The sequence below is a fragment of the Danio rerio genome, chromosome 6, assembly GCF_052040795.2.
Source record: "Danio rerio strain M-AB ecotype USA chromosome 6, GRCz13ab, whole genome shotgun sequence".
NCBI classification, from domain to species: domain Eukaryota; kingdom Metazoa; phylum Chordata; class Actinopteri; order Cypriniformes; family Danionidae; genus Danio; species Danio rerio.
Window position 1 is genome coordinate 39,250,820 of NC_141026.1, and position 24,341 is coordinate 39,275,160.

Below are 24,341 nucleotides of genomic sequence, written 5' to 3' on the forward strand. Positions count from 1 at the left end.
TTCAGCCTGTAGTTAAAGCTCACTGGAGAGATTTACACCGCATTTGTGGACATGAAAGGACCCTCATTTTACATGCACATATTCAGAGAAACCTTCCTCAGCTCCCCAGCCTTTGAACAGCCATTAAACAATTTATCACCGAGCAGTTCATTTCATTTCGCTAACCCTTGGGACGAATAGTATTTCTCAGCATTGCACCCATAAGATTTACACGTGTTGACCACTCCGAATCTTATTGCTAATTCACTCCTGCCCCTTTCACACAACTTGTAAATGAAAACTTTTGCCTTTTAGAAGGCTTTTCCTATCGGGCATCGATTGGGGTTGGTTTATTTTGAGTTTGGCTTATTATGAGTGTTCACTCTTGCCCTTAATCACATTGGTTTTTATTTTCTTTCTGTAGTTCCTCCAGCAATCCATGAGATGAAAAGTCACGGGGTCCGACCCGGTCAGGTTGCCCTGCTGAGATGTGAAGCAGCAGCTGTCCCTTCTCCAGTTTTCGAGTGGTACAAGGGAGAAAAAAGGTAAAAAAAAAACAAAAAAACAAGCATGATAAATGATAAAAGCTTTCATTTCATTAGCTTAGCAGTACAGCAACCATTAGTCATACATTATGCATGTTAAGTAAGTTTATTTATGAAGCAGAATGCACTATTGAGAAGCTTGATGTGGGGTTTGCTTTTTTGTTAAACCAAAAATCAAATTTTACGATCAATATTCATTTGCGCTTGCTACATTTGTATGATCAAACTGTACAGCAGTTTTCGAGAGTTTTCCTTCAGATTTAATCACCAAAAGCTGCATTACAGTCTTCAGCGGTATTAGTCTAATAGCTATGGATCTGCGGCTTATCAAATATTACAAAGTGTCTTATTAAAGAGTCTTCATTTCGGGAAGATAGTGACTCTTGGCACACAGCGTAAGCTTGTGGAAATCACTTTTTTTTTTTACAACTTAACAGTCATTTTTAACTTTTAATTAAAGTCATACACTTCTGGCGAAAATAATCTTTTTCCAAAGAGGTCTGAAGCAAATTGTGCCATTTGAGTCATTTAGGCAATTATATCCTAATTGATCATTCAGTGTTATATATTATTTTAAGAGCTGCTTCGAACTTATTAACAATTCATTAGTCTGTAGTGTTTTTTTTTTTGGATCCCCCATATATTTTTAAGGCTTGGATGTGTAAAAACGGCCCATTTTTAACTTTGCAGATGGTTTCTGTCAGCTGTGGATAAGTATTAACATATAATGTACCTTTCCTTTACTCTTTGCATTATAAAGGTAGATACAGGTTGGCCACAGATGGCTGAGTAGATGTAAGTGAGATAAGTTCAGTTGCCATTTAATATGCATGAATGCAATGAAGGATGCCAGTTGCAATTAAATTTGCAAATATTTAATGCTGTCAGCGCAATAAAAAACACTGGCACACTACTTACAGTTAACATTTATTGACTTTTATTTCTTTTTGGCATTTTATTATTATTTTGCAGTGCTCTGGCATACATTTCTATTGCATATGTGTAAATGTGTTTTCAAATTTCACTACCTTTTATTAATGCCTGTCACAATGCCTGAGATTATAGTGTTTAATAATAATAATAATAATAATAATAATATGTGCTACATTTTGTTTCGTTTAATATTAAACACTAAAATACAGTTTACCAGTTTACAAATTTATTTGATCATTTTTAATCAAGACTTTTATGGGACATAATGATATTAATTTATATAAATTTAATGTACAGCCCCAAATCAGAAAAAACTGAGACAGGATGGAAAAGACCAATAAAAAAGTAAGTAGTGATTTACAAATTTACTTGGACTTGTATTTTATAGCAGACCCTATGAACACAAAATATTTCATATTTGTCTGTTCAACATAATTTCATTTGTAAATATACATCCTTTCCTGTCATTAAGACTTTCAACATATTCCAAAAAAAAGTTGAGACAGGAGCAATATAGGGCTAGTAATTGGTTAAATAATGATGTGATTTGAAACAGGTGATGTCAACAGGAGATTGTAATTATGATTCGCTATAAAAACAGCATCCAATAAAGCTCTAGTTCTTTAGGAGCAATAATGGGCTGAGGATCGCCAGTTTGCCAACAAATACATTAAAAAAATATTGAAATGTTTAAAAACAGTGTTCCTCAAAAAAAGATAAGAAGACATTAAGATATTTCACCTTCAACAGTGCATAACTGTAACAATTAATAAATTCAAGGAATCTGGAGATATTTCAGTGCATAGAGGACAAAAGCGCAAGCTTAAGCTGAACAACCGTTATCTCCAATCCCTCAGTCAGCACTGCATCAAGAATCATTATTCAACTATAAGCAATATCACCACATGGGCTCAGAACTACTTTAGCAAACCTGTATCAAGCACCACAACATGTTGTTACATCCACAAATGCTCGTTAAAACTGTACTCTGCCAAAAGGAAGCCCTATGTTAACTGTGTCCAGAAGCGCCATGACTTTGCTGAGCTCGGATGCATCTGGGTTTGACCATCACACAGTGGAAATGTGTACTGTGGTCAGATGAATCAGTTTTAAGGTATTTTAGGGAGAAATGGACACTGTGTTCTGGTTGTGGAAAAAGAGGATACAGGTACTTCACTGGCCTGTCTGCAGTCCCGACCTGTCTCCAATAGAAGTCGTGTGGCACATTTTAAAGCGCAAAATGCCACAACAAAGACCTGTATTGTTGCCCGCAATAAGACTTATTTGCCGGAAGAATGGGACAAAATTACATCTGAAACACTTCATTGATTGGTGTCTTCAGTCCATAAACATGTTTTAAGTGTTGTACAAAGGAATGCAATGCAAAATGTTTTTAATGTTTTTACAGTATCACCTTTTTCTGATTTGAGGATGTAATAACATATATGAATGTGTACAGTTGAAGTATACTGTTGAATTTTTTTTTTTTGATTTCCCAAATGATGTTTAACAGAGCAAGGAAATTTTCAAATTATGTCTGATACTATTTTTTCTTCTGGAGAAAGTCTTTTTGTTTTATTTCACTAGAATAAAAGCAGCTTTTAATTTAATTGACTACCTTTTCATTATGTTTGTGGCTGTTTTTGCCCCGGTGACTTGCAACGACATGGCACCATATAATCATGCATTTTTGATTGTTGGTTTTCCCTGTTGGGAAGAGTTAGCTTTTTTAATTTTTACTATTGATCAACAGTTGCAGTGCAAAAAAGCTTAGTGTTTATTCCCACACACTATAATCTGCTGCTTTACTCTAAAGAAAGTCATATAAAATCCAGAAACTTTTTTTTTGCCTAGACCTATCTAAAGGGTTAATGCTGCCAACTGATAGTCAACACCAAAAATTACACATTTTACCTCTTCCCAACAGGGAAAACCACCAACAATCAAGAAATCATGATTCTATGCTGTAATGGCTTTGCTTTTAAAAAATGGCACTATAATTGAAGTCAAAAACAGCCACAGACACATGGGTTAATTTAAATTTGCTGTTTTTTGATGAAATGGTTTACATACAGTTTAACGGCCGGTAATAAATATTTATGGCCAGTATATTTTCTCATGTCAGCTGCCATTTTTAGTCTTTGCTCTGGGTGTATGTATTATTTTTAGATTCGTCCACTTACAGCTCTTTCACTGTGTGCCTGTGAGTAATTTTCATAAGTACATTACATAATTCATAAAGCACATTTTTTCGTAAACTTAATATGATTAGCACACTTAAGGCTGAAATCACACACGTTTTGTGTGGAGTCTATGAAATGCAGAAAACTGTGCTGAAAAAAAAAAAAGAAAAATTTTTGAGGACTGAATTGTAATAATCAAGAGCATGTTTTTCTGTGTTTAAAAACAACCAGATTAATCAAATGTCATAAAGGAGTAAAGAACTCTTGAGTTATCTCACACTAGTTATCTAATATTTCTTCTCTTCATACAAATCTGCTCCTGAACATACATATTTTTTTTAAAAAGTAAAAAGAGATACCTATTGAGAACCTATACAGTATATAAAGGTAATCCATGCTACTATCTTAAATCTGCATTTTAAATACATATTTGTATAACCTCATCACTAGTAAAAAGGCATTCTAAGTCTTTGCGCCAATCAGTGTTGACTCAAGTGGTGGTTCTTGAATTTAAATACCAAATTACCCCATTACCCGTCATTTACCCACTCTTGCTGAGTACGATCTGAATCAGCAGTTCACACTGTGCTAATTGTAATTATAGGCTTCAGTCAATTTATTCAAATTGCAAAGGAGGCTTATTGGCATTGGGTCTGTACTCTGCTTAATCTAAGGCTTTACATTGAGCATTGTTGCTAAATTGTCTGTTTTACTGTATTTGTCTGAAAGCACAGGCTTGAAGCTGAAGCAAAAACAGTGAGGTTCATGAAACAAAACATGAAAGAGAAATGCTGAACAATTCAACAAGAACCATGCAGAGAAATCATGAAAGAATTATGAAAAATAATCAAATTTTTAAATTTAATTTGTTCAAAGATCATTTGTTTTGTGTCTGCTTAAAAGTAAATTTACAAAATGTATATGTATCATTATTATTAAATATATTACATATTGTTATATAGTGAATACTCTCACTGCCCACTTTATTAGGTACACTGCTTGTAAATGCAAATTTCTGATCAGCCAATCACATGGCAGCAACTTAATACATTTAGGCATGTAGACATGATCAAGACGATTTGCTGCAGTTCAAAGCGAGCATCAGAATGGGGATGAAATGGGATTTAAGTGACTATGAATGTGGCATGGTTGTTGGTTCCAGACGGGCTGGTCTGAGTATTTCAGAAATTGCAGATCTACTGGTATTTTCATGCACAACCATCTCTATGCTTTGCAAAGAATGGTCTTGGCATACTTTAAGTTTATTAGTACCAATTGAGCATTGTGTCAACACCACAGCCTACCTGAGTATTGTTGCTGACCATGTCCATTCCTTTATGACCACATTGTACCCATCTGCTGATGGCTACTTCCAACAGGATATCGCACCATGTCATAAAGTGTGAATCATCTCAGTCTGATTTCTTAAACATGATAATGAATTCACTTTACTCAAATGGCCTCTACAGTCACCAGATCTCAATCCAAAAGAGTACCTTTGGGATGTGGTTGAATGGGCTGCACATCATGGATGTGCCGACAAATCTGCAGCAACTGTGTGATGCCGTCATGTTAATATGGACCAAAATCTCTGAGGAATATTTCCAGTACCTTGTTGAATCTATGGATGAATTATGTAGGCAGTTCTAAAGGCAAAAGGAGGTCCAACCTGGTACTAGTAAGGTGTACCTCATAAAGTGGCCGGTGAGTGAATAATAAGCATGTTATATAAAATTAAATGGCTTCTTTAATGATTCATATAAATGTTGTAAAATACAATGTCAAAGTATGGTTGAAATAATGTTTTCCAAGTTTTAAATGTATTTTTTACATTTTTAATGTTAAAATAAAACAACATACTTGTTCCGACCTATTAAAATATTTAAAAGTGATCATATTAAATATCATTATGTTTTAAACTATTAAAAGGTCTCATGAAGTGCTTTAAAAAATACATTTTTATTCAATGTTTGACGTAATCTCAACCAAAATACAAAAAGAGGGTTGGACATAGCGTAGCCCCTCCCCCTTTTTAAAAGCAGCCAATAGTGTTTTGTTGTATCACCACTCTGCCAGTGAGAGGGGTTGCGCCCAAGTGAATCAAATGAAAAGTAAATGAGCATTTGATTGGTTATGATTTGATGGGAAACTGAAGTATGAGGCGACGTGAATAAACAGCTTTACATGTTTATATCTTCCAAATGTGAATTTTGTAACTCTTTTTGGAGCACACTAGCTTATAGATATCCTAAAAACTAACAATGCTGATACTAACTAAAAAACTTTATTTTAATTTTATGGGACCTTTACAAATATTTGGCTGACAAAATAATTATTTAATACATGTTTTGATTCACCAAATATCACTTTCTTAACTCTTCTGAAACATTTGCATTGTGTTGTCTAAAAAATAAATACAGTCTAAAAACCTCCGAACATGAAACTTATTTCTTGTTATTTTGACTAGTTATCATTTTGTTGTCTCTAAATGACAACATTTTTATTTGAACAAAGGTTTTACTCAAACATATAGCATATATACATTATAAATCCAGAGAAAAGGAGAACTCCAAGTGGTCTCTTAATTCATTTCGATGCAATAAATTGGTGCAAATGGGATTCTTAGGTCTTCAAATCAAATACGTTTGCTATAGAAAATGCTTTTAAAAATTGTGACTCTCCAAAACAGAAGTTTATTTTTCATCTGCAGCATATAAACACTCAGACATAATAACAGAGGCTGAGCAGAATGATAAAGCACCCTTTTCTATTTTTTCCTCTATTTCTTGTGTGTGTATAAATGCCCATAACCCTCAGATAAAGGTAGCAGTGGTCTTTTGTTTTAGGAAAGTTTTGTTCTCGTTTAAGTAAGTGTCAGCAGGAGACAAGCTGCTAGAGAGTTGGGGGACAAAAGGTCAGGCATGGCTTTACCTGTGAGAGTAACGCGGATGACCCCAAGTCAGGACTCTCAAGAGCAACTGCTGCTGAACTCTAGACCTTGACAAAACTACAAGCCATGTGCAAATTTTTCTGCTTCCGATTTTCCCATTGGAAATTCCCTCGGGACCTGGGACAGTTGTAACTTTTTTTGCATTTTCCATCACAACACAAAGACTACCATATATCTTACCTGCCAGCATTTGGTGTGCGAAGCATTAATATGTGTCAGAAACAAAAAGTATAAACAAAAATATCTAGTCCAGCTAAGACCAACTTGTTTATATCTGTAGTCAGTGAAACAAAAAACTAAGTTTTAAGTTAATTTCTTCTATTTATATTTAATAAACACTAGTGTTTAGGATTGGTAAGATTAAAGAGTCTCTTATGTTCAGTAAGGCTGCATTTTTTAAAATAAATAATACAGTAAACTTTACAATTTGGAACTTCAGCTAAAATATCTAAATTATAATGGTTTTCTTTGTTAATATACTTTTTTGTTACTCCAGTCTTTAGTTTCACATGCTGATTGTTAATATACAATTACAGTCAGAATTATTAGCCCCCTGTTTATTTTGCCCTAATTTCTGTTTAAAAGAGAGAAGACACATTTCTAATCATAATAGTTTTAATAACTCATTTCTAATAACCGGTTTATTTTGTCTTTGCCATGATGACAGTAAATAATATTTTACTAGATTTTTTAAGACATGTTTTTACAGCTTAAAGTGACATTTAAAGGCTTAACTAGGTACAAGGCAGGTTAGGGTAATTAGTCTAGTTATTCTATAATGCTGGTTTGCTCTGTAGAAAAAATAAATATAGCTAAAAGGGGCTAATAATTTTGACCTTAAAATGTTTTGTAAAAAATGAAAAACTACTTTTATTTTAGCCAAAATAACGCAAATAAGACTTTCTCCAGAAAAAAAATATTATCAGACATACTATAAAAATGTCCTTGCTCTGTTTAACATCTTTAGAGAAATATTTAAAAAAAGAAAACAATTTAAAGGGGGTTTATTAATTCTGATTTTAACTGTATATATTAAATTAAGATTTAATAAATATATCAGATGAAGTTTTATCCCTTTTCTTTTTTTATTTTGTAAGAAAGAATAGAAAATTTAGTGTTAGAATAGAATAGAATAGAATAGAATAGAATAGAATAGAATAGAATAGAATAGAATAGAATAGAATAGAATAGAATAGAATAGAATAGAATAGACTACAAAGTGGTTAGTGGTTAAAGACCAGAGCATTTTAATAACTAAATAAAGAAGAAAATGAAATAGTAAGTAAATATTAGTAATATATCAAGTTTTGATGAAAAACATCTTAAATCTTTTATACATTTTAAGACCAATCCTGATTCTACCTCTAAGCTCTTCCCCTTACCTCATTTTGCGTGTTCCCGTGAAGAGGTAGGGGTTTCCAAATTCTCTTTAGCTTGAAGGCGTAGGGCTAAGGGGAAGAGGTAAATAGCCCTTCGAACAAAGATTTTTCAGGACCACACTCGAAATCAAGGGGTAAGAACATTTCCCAGAATACACCAGCCACAATAGCAAGATCGCAAGGACCTGGAAGCAAGAAGATCCTCAAATTAGTATTTTTGTCATTATTACGAATGTTTACAACAATCAAGCACATGTTTTAATATATTCATAACCGCGTTCGTGTTTTACGTAATGCTTTTGAAAAAAACGTTAAAACCGCTAAAATAAAAACCGCAAAATGTTGCGATTTATAATCCATAATCATAACTGTATAGCAGTTCCACAACATAATGACACTTGAATACCCTGTCAGTAATGTCTAGTGGCTGGGAATGAGCTTTTTACAGTGTCTAGTATACTGTTAATGTTGTTTATTGTGTGTTTAAATAAATGAATATGGCCACTGTGTAAATGCGCAGTATAGTTATTGCCACATTAGATCGTTATGATAATATATGTCTTCAGTTATTTCCTGAAGATAAATCTAAAAAAATAGCACAACTGAAATAACTACAGCAGTCGCAGTCGTCTGATCTCATATGAAGCAAGAGATCGCGATGACATATGATGATGTGTGCAGGTGTCTAAGTGCTGTCCCAATTCTTTTGGGTAAATTTTAAAGCCCTTCCCCTTCACCCTCGTTTTTAAGGGAGAAGGAAGAGGTACAAAAATAGAATTGGGATTGGGCCTAATCATCCTTTTTGACAGTTTAGCTCAGTAGTGTAACCAAATTATTATTATTATTATTTATTAAAAACAGCATGTACTCTGTCCGCGTGTATAAATGAAAAAGTGTATCTAAAAAATGTTACACTTTCTGTTAAAAAAAGATAAAATTTATTTTTTGTGTGATTTACTGTTTTTATATAATCTTTTTAAAAAGGTACAGAATATTTTGTGAAAATATAACCTTGATTTCTTTAATATTGACTGAGTTAGGCCATGTCAAAGGTTCACTTCATTTCAGACTCAGAAAATCTTCTTTTTGAGAACTTTCTCAACCTTATATTTACAACTGCAACGCATCTAAATCATAATGTTAGATTTTGCTGTATTTGGCTTAATCATTTTTGGGTGGCTCGGCAATCTATTAAAAGCAAGTAAGCTGATCAAAGTTCTTACGGGAAGAAGACTTTATTAAAGACAATGATTAGTGCAGTTCCTCAGCATTAATGTTAACCCATCGGTTTTCAAGTAACTAAACCCAAAGTACTGTCTGTGAGACACTTGTTTATAACAAAGGATATGACTCCCAGGAGATTACCCAACTTATTTGATTGGGTCACAACTCTTAAATACCTGTAGGCCATTTGGTTCACACTTTTCAGATGCAAATACTTGTATGCATGTGAAGCAAGCCATATAATCTATCTATTATCATATAGCCATGTACTGTACCAGCTGAGATTCCCCCAATTGCAGTTTTATATGACTTATTTAAGGGACAGGTCTTTAAGTTTTTTAAAACAGGTCTTATTTTTATAATATGATGGTGCAAAAAGAATAAAAAACAATTAAACTATTGTGCGTGGTACAGACCCTTTATTTGTAAAATCAAATATCAATCAACAAATGTTAATACATATATGAATTAAATACTGATCAATATGTGACATGAAACTGTAAAACATCATCAACCTCTTTTAGGGTTATCAAAGATAATAATGACATGATAGCTCATGATAGCTACAGTAAGCTGTAGCATTTAATAACAAAGAGTTGAATTAAATGCATAAAATAGGCCCATAATAGCTAGACTCTACCATGGTTTATTACACTGTATTATTTTCAAAATACATTTACTATAATGTTTTTTTATGTGTTAGCATTACATTGGCCGGATACACAGAAGCTCGCATTTACTACATATTCAGCTATGGAACGCTATGTCATAATTTGGGATAGTTCTACCTCTATGTATATTACATTAAATGTTAATAAATTGCTATCTGTTCCTTTGGAACTGCTGACCTAATTATTTCATGGTGCATCTGCTATAAAATAAACTTAAAATAATCAATTACCTTTACATTTGTTGAGCTTTAAAATAAAAAATAATGCGGAAAAGGCTAAACAGAAAGCAGAAATGGGATAAAGTTGCAGTTTTCCTGTTGTTCAAAGGACTGATCTGATGTTCGAGCATGTGGAACAGTGGTCTCAAATTCTATTCCTGGAGGGCCGCAGCTCTGCATAGTTTAGCTCCAACCATCTCCACCTCACACCTGCTGAATAGTCTCTAGTAACCTTGATTAGTTGGATCAGCTGTGTTTAATTAGGGTTGGAGCAAAACTGTGCAGAGCAGCGGCCCTCCAGGAATCGAGTTTGGGACCTGTGATGTGGAGAGATGTTAAAATATTATATTAATCTGTTTGCAATCTCTAAATGTATTAAAATATTCCTATGACAATCGCGAGGTGTTTCTGTACTGAAAGTAAACCCAGAGACGATTGAAATCAGTTTTCAGGTAGCAAACCTATGCTTTGTGAGTGTTTTTTTATGCAAATAAACTAGACGCAGTGTTGATAACATGGTTAATTTAAGTATTTATCATGTTATAAATGTAGATATAGTACTATATATATCACAAAACCTTGATATCTATCATGTACAGTAACAAACTGAAATTGCATATCGACTTGGACTATCTTGATAATGCAACTTTAGCTGGGGTTTATATACACACACACACACACACACACACATATATATATATATATATATATATATATATATATATATATATATATATATATATATATATATATATATATATATATATATTGATGGATGTCTTCTTAGGATGTCACACAGCAGCACACCAGTGTCCTTGCCTGACAAGTCATGTCAGTTTACTGTTTGATTTTCAGGATCAACATGGGCCAAGGAATCGTCATCAATAACCTCAGCTCCAGATCGGTTCTCACAGTGAAGAACATGACACAGGACCGCTATGGCAACTACACCTGTGTGGCTGTCAACAGGTTGGGAACAGCCAACGCCAGTGTGCCTCTGAATCGTAAGTAACAAGCATTACTCTCCCATGGCTAACTCCGGTTGTGCTGCAAGTTGCTCTTTCACAAATGCTGCAAGAAAACAACAGTTTTGCCTATACGTTACTGAGGAAAAAGGAGATGATGCCGATCATTATTTTGAAGTCTGAAGATTTCTGTGAAGCTTAAAATGAGATGGAATTTCTTTAAGCGGTCTGTTTGAAATGCTTAGTGTTTTTCTGATTCAGTGGTCGCTGAGTCAATAAGAGAAGTGGGCTAACAAGATAAACAAACCAATAAAAAATAATAATAAAAAAACAGCAAATAAAACAGTCGTAGACTTAAAAGTGGCAGATGGAAACGTTGAGTCCTCTGCTTTCAAACGAAGCGTATCAAAGGCCCAGCTGAGATGAAAATTCTAGTATCTTTCACGTTCTGTTGAAGACCGACAGACTGTGATGCAGGAAACCCAGAATAGACCAGAAAGCTGCATCTTCTCCTCCCACCAGAGTAGCTTGGCACCTTTTATTTTCCTCATCGCTAATGAAAAGGAAACCTACCCTACTGTGCTCCTAATGAGAAATGGCAAGCAATTCCTCCACGTCTCCACATCTGTAGAGATTGCAAATGCTGGACGTCGTTGCCTGGGACTAAATTGCTGTTATAATATTGGTCAATAAGTATTGATGAAGCAAAGGTGGATTCAGGGACACATTAATATTTAATGGAGGACCTCAACCTCAGAGACAAGGTGTGGAGTACTAATCAAAGTGCAGTGTTTGATTTTCTCCTCGGCTTGAAGAAACCTATCATTTCGCTCTATTTATAGTCCGGCGTGTGATTTCCGCCCTCATATTTTAGACCTTGTATCGATCGAAAAGTGTTTCTTAGATTATTTCCACAGATTTGTTTTGTTGTCTCCTCATCCCAGACAGTCAGCATCCCCCAGCCAACCACTAGAGTCATAGAATTAACTACTTTCCTCCCTGTGGAACCGGCTGGGTCATTTATTGTACTGTACGTCTGCCAACATCAAGGTGATTGAGTGCTTTTGGCGTCTACAAAGGGTATTTAGCATAGTGAAATGCTCTTTAATGGCGGAGATGAGCTCCCATTAAAGGTCCTCTATAGCAAGGTGAAAGTAAAAGAGGGTAAGGGTTATTATTCCATTTCGTTAGGATCTTTTGGTGGAACTAGAATGTCAGAATTCTGTGTTTTGACTAAAGGGTGGATTTTTTTTCTTTTTCTGTTGTTTGCTTATTTATTAGCAGTTCTTAAAGGAATAGTTCACTCCAATTAAAACACCTAATCATTTACTCATTTTCTTCTGTGAAACATGAGAGTTGTTTTTAAATCTATAGACTTACTTTTTATGTACAAAGCCTGCAGGCACAGGATGTCAACATATTGACGCTGTACCTTAATGTCATGGGGATGTTGGATTTTGTTTGGTAACCCAATTTCAGGCCGACGTCAATGTCAAACGTCCAACCTTAAATCAATCAAATATCAACATCTAACCATGTTACACCTTGACGTTGTGTGGACGTTACCACAATGACATTTATCAGATGTTGCATTTTGGTCACTTTCCCACACAACCTAAAATCAACCAAATATCAACATAATTTTATGTCATTATTGGATGTCAAAATAACTTTGCCCTTGGACGCTCCATAGACATTGAATTTTGGCCACCTGATGTCATGACCTAAATCTAACCTAATAATAACGTCTTATGATGTTGTTTACCTGCTGGGAAAATAAGGGATGAGCGATATTGGATTACATATCGTATGCTGATGTTTTTCAAGAAATTGTGGATGATAGTGCCAGACAGAATCAGTGGATATTTTTTGCTATTTTTGCACAAAATTTTGTAAAAAAAAAAATAATAATAATAATAAAAATAAATAAATAAATAAATAAATAAATAAAATCTGTGTATTTAATTTAAATTATTTTGGCAGTATAGTAACTAAAAACTCAAAACAATTCATTAAAATAATGACTTTTGAACTTTAATTTAAGATTTACAATGCAAATACAATTAGATCCATTTGTTTGCTAAACAAAGCAAGTCTCTCAAATAACATACAGTATCCATGAAAATATAGAAAATATTACTTTACAAATTGTATTGTAAATAAATCATATAAACATTTGAATAATACTATATAAAATGACTGAAATCAATGTTAATAAAACAAAAACAAAACCCCAAAAAAATCAATAACAGGGTGAGAGTGTGGTAAAACTTGAAAATGTGGTAAAAATCAGTTGAGGACTTTTCAATCTGGATTGCTTTTCAAAACAATGCGATTGGGTTTAGGGAAAGGGTGGACAGGTCAATCGGTGCTTTTTAAAATAGTATTGGTTTGGTTTAGGGAAGAATTGGGCGTACCGGTATGTCAGTTAGTCAGTCGACAGCGGCTTCTGGTGGATTTACACGAGAAGAGCACGCGTGGATGGCACTCATGAGAGAAATTGGATGTCTGAATAAGCCTACACAGTGGCCCCTGGTGGATTTGCGAAAACAAAAACTGCAAAAAAAAAAAAAAAAAAAAAAAAAACATAGCTCCTGGGATGTATTTTACACTGTCCGGAAATGTATACAAGGGTTTGTAATCAGAATGAGTCTGGGTTGGTTATAAAAAGACTCTGTGATGGGTTAAAAAATCTGTGGACCTCTTGATATCTTTGCTTTTTTTGTTTGGAAAGTGTTTTTCTCGGTGTATTCCAATTTTACAAGTATTTACAGGATGTTTTTTTAGGTTATTGCTTCTGACCATTAAGTCATATCAGACTTGGGATTTTTAGTTTAAAACCTTTTACATTTAGACAACAACTTGATCGCTGTATGTCCCCTGTTCACACAAATTTGCAAAAAATGACTGAAAGTTCTGTATTATTGACCTCAGGACAGTAGTTGGCAGTATACAGACATGTAGTCTGCCAAATTATTTTGAATGTCAACTATTCACACATGCCTATGGACTGAACACACAATCTGCATGCAAATGGCTTCAATGTTTTTACAAAACCAAGTTTTTCTTATATTAAGCAGAGAACAGAAAGGTATCATATTAAAAAAATGTTGAAACACATTTTTAAATGTGTGCGTTGTAAGGCCTCTAAAATGATGTTGTTACGTATGTAAATGAACAGTCAAATTGCATCCAGTTTGAGTTTAAAGAAATACTTGAAACATACAGGCAAAAGTTTGCTTTAACAGGTAAATATTGCAGACACAGTTTTATTTGTCTAAGGCAAGTGGTTCCCAAAATGGGTTTTTTTTTATTGGATTATGACCCTTGGGATAATTACATTATATTAAAGACACAGCAACAGTGTCAGATGTAGCAGATTGATTTTATGGCGCCAGGTTAAACTTTCTGGCACATTTACAGCACTCACATACATTTTTTTTTTAAATTTAACAAAAAAAACACTTAGGCCTATTGTTGTGTGTGCGCTGTTGCATATTTCTATATTTATAACCACCTCAGAGGATATTGGGGATCACGAGTCTCTGGCATTGGTATTTTGGGGGTCGTGGGCTGAAATGTTTGGGAACCCCTGGTCTAAGGACATATCTGTAACACTGTACATTGCTAATAAATTATTTTGTAAAGTGTTCAGCAAAAGGTTTTGAGAAGTCTGGAACATCATGGTGATTAATTAATAATACAGTTGTTAATTTTTGGCTGAACTATCCCTAAAATGTTCCATCAAAATAGAAAGGATACACACTGGCCCAGTTTTACGCATAGAGAGCTTGTGTACGAATCTCAATTCATCACTCTTTCCCTCATTGTTTCATGCTTTATACAAAGCACATGTTTAAATGTAAATCCTAACAGCAGAATTAGAACGTTAACTGACATTATGCTTAAGAGATTAAAATTTCATTAAGAAAAAGTGCACTTTCATGAAACGCTGGCATTGATATGCACTCTGCTAATGATGTTACTGTCAGATATACTCTGAGATCGAAGCACATGTTTAAAACTGCATTATTTAAGCCTTACCAATTGCCAAATGACCCCAATATAGCTAATGGCCTTGCTTGCAATAGTGGAAGAGAGATTCTCTTCTGTAGATATAAAAAATGCATGTCAAAGCAACACTCTCAGTCAGTCTTTGTTTTCCCCCAACATCTCAATGGGAATTCATTAGTGCAGAAGATATTAACTCTGAAGGATGAGTTTAGTACATATTAGTAATTGACTATAATGGAAATAATCTCACAGAATGCTGAGTTTTAGTGCATGCAGCTGCAAGCGATGATTGCGTAAATTGATAAACATACATGAGTTTCAGCATCAGTGTATGATAATATTCATTCATTCATTTTCATTCATTTTCTTTTCGGCTCAGTTCCCTTATTAATCTGGTGCCGCCACAGCTTTATTAACCGCCAACTTATCCAGCATATGTTTTACGCAGCAGATGCCCTTCCGGCCGCAACCCATCACTGGGAAACACATACTCATTCGCACACATACATACACTACGGACAATTTAGCCTACCCAATTCACCTGTATCGCATGTCTTTGGACTGTGGGGGAAACCGGAGCACCCGGAGGAAACCCACGCAAATGCAGGGAGAACATGCAAACTCCACACAGAAACGCCAACTGACCCAGCTGAGGCTCAAACCAGAGACTTTCTTGCTGTAAGGCGACAGCACTACCTACTGCGTCACCTTGTATTATAATAGTATATTTATTTATTAATTCATTTTTAAGACGAGCTAGGTCGCTGGGCCAGCAGTCATAAGAGAGAACCCCAGACTTTCCTCTCCCCAGACACTTCCTCCAGCACCTGCAGGGGGATCCCAAGGCATTCCCAGGCCAGCCGAGAGACATAGTTTCTCCAGTGTGTCCTGGGTCTTCCCTGAGGCCTCCTCCCAGTGGAACATGCCTTGAACACCTTCCTAGGTAGGCGTCCAGAAGGCATCCGAAACAGATGCCCGAGCCACCTCAGCTGACTTCTCTCGATGTGGAGGAGCAGCGGCTCTATTCAGAGCTCCTCACCTTATCTATAAGGGTGAGTCCTGCCACCCTGCGAAGGAAACTCATTTGAGCCGATTGCATGCGAGATCTTATCCTTTCGGTCATGAACAAAAGCTTGACCATAGGTGAGAGTAGGAACTTAGATTGACCGGTAAATTGAAAGCTTTGCCTTTCAGCTCAGCTCCTACTTTACCTCAACGCATTACTGCTACCGCTGCACCAATCCACTTGTCAATCTCACGTTCTGTCCTTCTCTCACACGTAAGCAAAACAAAAGATACTTGAATTCCTTCACCTTAGGTAAGGACTTTCCTCCAACCTGGAGATGGCAAACCCCCTTTTTCCGGTGGAGCACCATGGCTCCGGTGCTGGAGGTGCTAATTCTCATACCAGTCACGTCACACTCAGCAGCAACCCCCCTCCCACCACCCTCTCCCCCAACCCATCTCTGGGAAACATACATACACTCTCATTCACACTCATACACTACGGACAATTTAGCCTACACAATTCACCTGTACCGCATGTCTTTGGACTGTGGGGGAAAACGGAGCACCTGGAGGAAACCCACGCGAACACAGGGAGAACATGCAAACTCCACACAGAAACTGAGCCTTTGCCAACTGACCCAGCCGAGGCTCGAACCAGCAACCTTTTTGCTGTGAGGCGACAGCACTACCTACTGTGCCACCATGTCGCCTCAACAGAATAATAATAATAATAGTATATATATATTATATACAAAAAATGAATTGTTACAGATTTGATCACTGAAAAATTATATATATATATATATATATATATATATATATATATATATATATATATATATATATATATATATATATATAATTTTTCAGTGATCAAATCTGTAACAATTCATTTTTAAAACCTTCCTGACCATTGTCTGCCAACACCAGTTGACTTAACAAGCTCTTTTGGGAAAATGAAATCTGTAGGCATTGGGCAAAGGTGATCAGTTTAGCGAATGGATGTCTTTTTAATGCTGCATTGAGAAAAATGGGGTGATGCGTTGCACATGTGGTATGAATTAGAGCGACTTGACATTTACGTGGCACTTTCTCCATTACTCAATGTCATCATGTTTGATTGGACTTTTGGCCCCTTTTGCAACTGGCATTAAACTGCATTTTTGGAGATCAGATCACAATTTGATAGCATTTGACCTCACAGGAAAAACCCAGGAAGACATATTGTCATTGTATCACTGAGGCCACATTTCAAAACAGTCATCTATGACTAGTTTAAATAGGCGCTCGATATTTTTAATGTAACATTGATTTGACAAGAATTTATTTGGCTTATTTTGCTGTGTCGTAGCTTCTTGTGTTATTTTTTTATTATTATTCGGTTTCACACTGTGGTCTTGCAATCTGGTCGGCCAATTTAATGAACAATATCCTATGAATTGTTCCACTGCACTACACTTGAAATCTCTCATTTCTCTCCCCAAATCCTCACCCTCTCGTCTCTCTGCCCGTCTGTTTTCGCGTGGGTGCTTTAAAACTTTATTTTCCACCCTTTTCTTCACTCCTAATCCCTATTAGCATCCTTTACTGTGGGAATGTTTCAAAAGCAGCCAAACGCAATAGACCAAATGGCTTTTTTTTCTGTTTAATCTGTGAGCGTTTTGATTTAGTTTCACAAATTTGGTGAATGATGGAAAATATTCTGACTAGTGCAACCTCTGATGTACTGCGAGGTACAAATGTAGTTAATTTTATCTACAAACCAATTGTATGTTAGTCGTGCATAACCAGACTTTCATATTCACGGCAGAAGATCTGAACTCTTTTGCAGATTGGCTGAATGTAAAACACTAATCATAGTTTGCTTTGTTAACACTTGTGTTTAGGGGTGTGAAAATCTCTGTATCCACTCCCTATAAAATAAGAGACCATCAACTGTTGGACGTATTTGAAAGAGTTGTTGTAAACTACACAATCCATGATACATGCTAATTGTCTTCGTCTTTCTTATGAGTCTTGAAAGCTTTGTTTCCTGACAGATTGGTGAAGAATGTGACACATGTCTTGGAAATTCAACCAATTAGATGACTTTGAAGCTCCTGAAGTGTTTCCAATTTCATATAACATCTGTGGCCAGTTATTGGGCCTGACATGTGAGGCTGCGATTGTAAATCTGATTTTGTTCCGAGTTCATTTCAAATGTGCTTTTAAATCATACACATTTCCGATATCTGGACATCCAACCTTTGATTAAACACACATATATGATTCCACTTGTAATTCCAAGCCACCACATTGCAAGGGTGATGCGTTTGATCACAGTAAGCTTTTTAATGCTGCATTATGAAGCAGAGGTGCTAATTCAGGGGGGTGCTAAGAGGTTATAATTCAGGGGCGTTAATAATTCTGACTTCAATTGTATATATTAGATCTTAACAATCAACATGTGACGCTAAAGACTGGAGTAACAAAAAAAAAAATAAAATAATTATATAGCCAGAAGTACAAATGGCTGCATTTCGTCTTTAAAACGAGCGCTACAGGGCGGTATGAAATCGTTTTTTTGTTTATGTATGGACGGCTTTTTCGATATTACTACTTGCCCAGTAGCTCGCCATGTACATTGGCAAACTTGATACGCAGAGAAGAGTTGACCACAACGAGGTCGACTCCGGCAAAGAACGGTTCCAGAAAGTGGGTAAGAGAAAAATACAAGCCAAAAAATAAAATAAACAAGTAAATAACAGGATGAGAATGTGGGAAAATCTAAAAAGATGGTAAAAATCTGACGAGTGCTTTTTTATCTGAATTGCTTTTTAAAACTGTCGGTTGGGTTTAGGAAAGTGGTGGGTGGGTCAATCGGTGCTTTTGAAAACACTATTGATTGGGTTTAGGGAAGGAGAAGTGTGGGTCAGTCGATTAGTCAGTCAGTCAGTCAGTGGCACACGCGAAAGAAATTTGAGATCTCAAAAAGCATAAAAAGCAACTTTTGGTGGATTCGCAAAAAAAACACAAAAAAACATAGCTCCTGGGACATATTCGGGGCTCTTCAGAAATGTAAATAGTGGTCCTGGGTTAAAATAATTTAAGTAGAGTAATTTTCGGACAGAGATTAATACAAACACAGATATACAAAGACAAAAATGGTTTATTAATTATAGAGTTATTAATTTTGTTATTATTTTTTATTTAATAAAAACAGAGAGAAGATTTTAACACATTTCTCAACATAAAAGTTTTAATAACTATTTTCTTTTGTCTTCAGGTCATTGTTGTAATATTTTACTACATAATATTTATTTTCTACACTCTCAGAAATAAAGGTACACGAGCTGTCACTGGGGTGGTACCTTTTGAAAAGGTTCACATTTGCACTTAAAGGTTTCATATTGGTACCTCAAAAGTAAATATCAGTACCTAAAAATTTTAAGAGGAACACCTTTGTACTTTTTAGCTACTAAAATGTACCTTCAAGGTATTATTATAGGTCTATATATTATAAGGACCTTTTAGGTACAAATTAGTTCCTTTTGAAACGGTACCACCCCAAAGACATCTCACGTACCTTTATTTCTGAGAGTGTATAGTAAAATACAAAATAAAGTACAATTAATAGTATTAAATAATCACTAATACTATTATTCAGCTTAAAGTGGAATTTAAAGGCTTAACTAGGTTGATCAAGTAAATAAGTCATTGGATAACAGGGGTTTGTCCTGTAGCCAATCAACAAATATTTTAAGGGTGCTAATAATATTGACCTTAGCAGTTTTTTTTTTTTGTTTGTTTTTTGTTTAATTTTTTAAATTTTTATTTATTTACAATTTTATTCCAAATAAACTAAAAGAAATAAGACTTTGTCTAGAAGAAAAATAGTCCAGAATTGACCAGAAAATGTAATATGAAATACTGTGAAAAATGTTCTTTCTCTGTTAAATGTCACTTGGAAAATATTTGAAGAATAATTAAAATTTCTCTGGAGAAAATATGAATTTTAGTCTTCAACTGTATATGAATAGCAGTTGTGTTAAAGGTTTTGTCTGATGGACCCTATTCTGTTGAGAGATTTGGTGAAAGATTTTCCCCAGTGTATCCATTCTGTCAAATGCTGCACAACAAACACCATTGACAGGTTTAAATGAATGACGTGAACCATGTCAATATAAAGCAATCACTAACAGGATAATTTTAGACAGTGGTTTGGTTAAAAGATTGAATCTGCACTAAGACTAAAAGAAAGGGTAAAAGCAATCTGATTAAATGCTAACTCCAGATGTAAACAATGCCAATGTGTTCCTTAATTTTCATTCATGTGGGTCTACATATATTTTGGATAATGTTGGTGCACATCTAAAAGTCATCTTTGATTTTGATGACTGCTTTGCTTGAGTTCCAAATCATTCATTAAAAAGGTGTGCGTGTGATTTTCATCTTAGGCATTACTAAATGCAGTGCGTTTTTCTGGAAATACTGCAACGTAAATGTGTTAGCACAGCCCAGCTCTCCACTTGTTTTTCCTTGCATAACATAAACAAGTTTGTACGTGCGAGGTAAATGTGTTTCACAAGTTGTCTCAATCAAGGTACATTTGATTTTTTTTCCCCCGTCCGAGATTTCTGCAAATCTTTCTTCTCCATTTTGCTGTCTTGACTGTAAGGCACAACACAGAGGAGCAAAGGTTTTGTTGTCCTTAATTGACAGATTCCGTCTGCTCTGTAATCCGAGCTCTCTTCCCCCCCTAGTTTTTGCTTATAGCGCAGTGTAGGCTTCTGCGAATAATCTCCTCCAACCTGTCATCGGAGTATGACTAAAACAGACTAGAAACACTCATAGCCCGAAGAAGCTCTCAGCCTGCCTTGATAAAACCTCCACATCTTGAGCAGGCACCGGCTAATGGAAGCCTTGTTCATTTGCCATGCCTATCAATCACAACCTCGGTGTCATCTTTTCATATATCTTTCTTTTTTGCCCTGCTTTTCCTTTACTGAGATGTGCCGGATGTTGTTGTTGCGGTTACCATACTGTGACCCCCCCGTGTGAGTCACAGGGTGGAGGCATAAAAGAAGGGATGAAATGGAAGGTGAACTAGAACAGAAGATATGATGTCAATTTATTCTCATGAATATCGTTTCTCTCCAGGCTGGGAAACTCATGCATTCATCTTGCCGCTCAGCCAGCCCTCCTGATCCTGTTCTTATTTCCCCATCAATCATATATCAGGTTGCCTCCCCTCCCCCCTGAGCACCTCTACGTGCACTGTAAAGAACTGCCACATATAGACTGTACACAATTTATGCTGATGTATTTAAGTGCTGCGTTGAGTGCCAATAGATTATGCATCTGATTGGCTGGCATATGCATCAATATAGTTTGCTTCTTCTAAATGAAAGGGAAAGCACTATTGCAATCAGTCACAAAAGATTAGCATGATAAGTGAATGCCAGGTTTTCTGGAAGAATAAGTAAGATCAGACTACCGAATTCAAAGAATATTTCAGTTTTTGCACATACATGAAAGTAGTCATGTGCATAAATATGCACAATATTCTTATTCTGGCCACGTTCACAAAACACCATGAATTATTCTGTCTCTGAATTTATTATGTGACATATTATTAAATATGATTGCAATATTGATTTGGATGGGGATAAAAATTGCTAGATTCCCCTTGATATAATATTGCAATAATGCTTTTGTGCGTTGTTATTTTTAATTGAGATATTCTGCAATATAGTGCAATGTATTACCTTTTTCCAGCTTCCAATTATGTCCCCAAAGAAAACATCCATTTTGACTAAACAGAAAACTTGATCTCACTTCAATTTTACTGCTGCAAAATGGGCTTGTCAGGTAGTCAAAATGTCCAACACTTTAATGAAAACCTGTCATAAATGTTATATGCACCTTTCTGTGATGCTGCCATCTTTATTTGACTAATTATTGCATGCTGAATTGACTCATCTCAACAGAAATAACCCAACATCACTGTAAAGAAATTCATTTTATTTTTCATCTAAATAGTCAAATAAAGTAATAGCGATGAATATTCATATGGGGTCCGTGTATTAATGTAGTGTGTATTTATATACAGTTGAAGTCAGAATTATTAGCCCCCTTTTGATTTTTTTTCTTTTTAAAATATTTCCCAAATGATGTTTAACAGAGCAAGGACATTTTCACAGTTTGTCTGATAATGTTTTTTCTTCTGGAGAAACCAGATTACCCTAACCTGCCTAGTTAACCTAATTGACATAGTTAAGCCATTAAATGTCACTATAAGCTGTATAGAAGTGTATTGAAAAATATCTAGTAAAATATTATTTACTGTCATCATGGCAAAGACAAAATAAATCAGTTATTAGAAATGAGTTATTAAAACTATTATCTTTGGAAATGTGCTGAATTTTTTTTTTCTCACTCTTAAATAGAAATTGTGGAAAAAATAAAAAGGGGCATTAATAATTCAGGGGGCTAATTATTCTGACTTCAACTGTATGTGTGTGACCCTGGAACACAAAGCCTAATCAGGGTTCAACGCTTTTTATTTGCCCTAACAAAATTTTACTAGCCCAACAAAAATAAGGTTAATAGCTAAAATAAAATGAATTCAAAAATGAAACCCAAAGAGATATATATAAAATATAAATATAAATCAGAGAGAAAGATTTTCTCATAGCATCATTTCAGTTGTCAAGTTTTGTAAAAATAAAAAATAAAAATCTATTGAATTAATCTATCTATTAAAAAAAAAACGTTGAGTAGAATTATGCATCATGGCCTTAAATTAAATAAAGAAATAACAGATGAAGCGAGACTGCACTCAGATCATGAAGCAGATCAATGTTGATCTTTCTTTTGAGGTGTCAATGCAGAGATGAACAAAACATTACGCCTAATACAAAATATTATAAGATTAAAATAAGGAAAATTATCGGATGGTAATTTCTGTAAATTTTCTAACGGATAAACAGCACTCCGTAATATTTCAGCATGCTTTCACTTTCCTATTCGACATGAAAGGCACATTTGCCAGTATGAATGACATCCCGCGCTATTAATAATTCTCTCTTCAAATAGCCGTTTAAATGGCTATTACACAACCATAATACGCTGTGATATAGCCTGGTTCGTTACTTTCTCACTACAATCGATCTGCTCCAGAGTTCGTTTCAATTGAGCCGAGACTACCTCATTCAGGCAATCTTGGACTGATTGATTTGCATTGGAATCGATCATGATTGCAGGATTCAAATATGCCAAACAAACCGCATCAACTGGACAAATGAGACCAGTTCCAAAATAAATGTCTAGGTGTGAAAGCACCCCAAGACTGAATTTGCACGCAATTGAAAAACAGTTGCAGCAAAATTAAACTTTAGCGACAATACAGCATTGGCTCTATCGGTCCAGTAACAATCTTGTCTACTGTTTCGAGCATCTCGCACGCTGGCCCTGGGTCTTTGGGCAGTGCTTATTGTCGAGCCCTGCTAATGTTGTACTTGTATATTTCTGGAAATATACAAAAAATTTTAATTATTCAAGAGTAAAAAAATGTTATTTTATTTGTATGCCAAAAATGATTAGAATATCAAGTACAGATCATGGTCCATGATCACATTCTGTCGCAATTCTTTATATTTAATTCCCCATCAATCATGTATCACTTGGCCCTCCCCTACTATTACCTTAAAATACCATGAACTAATCTATCTCAGAATGTTTTAAACACTTCTGCTACTTCTTCCATCTATGCATGTATTAAACACTGCACATTCTCTTTATACACATATACTCATTCTCATTAAGTATGTACAAGAGTGTTTTTATTATTAAAAAGACACATAACTGTTTAGTAAGAGGACAACACTGAACTTTTCACACTGACCATAATTTAAAAGCATCAATGTGCGATGCAGTGATGCTTCTTGATCAAAAAAGTAGATCCTTATGGAATTATTCACAACAGATAGGATCGCGACACAACAAATCAGTGAAATGGGCTGCCTGGTCAGATTTGAGCTTTAGATCATGTGTCCAAGGCTGGAGTGGACAAGGTGAAGCTAAAACTACTGGCTTGTGTGAAATGTATTATATACTGTAAGTAATCAAGTTTCTCTCTCATTCACCCCCAGTTCAAATGCCTTTGTGCTTTCCACATGTTTTGCTGGCTATAATTGCATTATATAAGTACCTTTGGAATACAGGTCGCTGCACATTTAAGATGATATTCTTGAAAATATGGTAATGACATTTGGTTTGTTTCAGGATACTG

The 24,341-nt window shown here is 35.1% G+C and overlaps 1 protein-coding gene across 6 annotated transcripts in view; it reads left to right on the forward strand.

Annotated features, from left to right (window-relative positions):
* Positions 1-24,341, forward strand: part of negr1 (neuronal growth regulator 1) — a 305,572-nt gene that overhangs the window by 127,903 nt on the left and 153,328 nt on the right. For all 6 annotated transcript variants that reach the window (XR_015492707.1, XR_015492705.1, XR_015492706.1 and 3 more), the window contains 2 exon segments: positions 404-524; positions 10,938-11,086. Coding sequence is in view for 3 of the 6 variants with exons in the window: in XM_087255422.1 (XP_087111548.1) it covers positions 404-524; positions 10,938-11,086 (270 nt within the window). In the remaining 3 variants the exon portion in view is untranslated.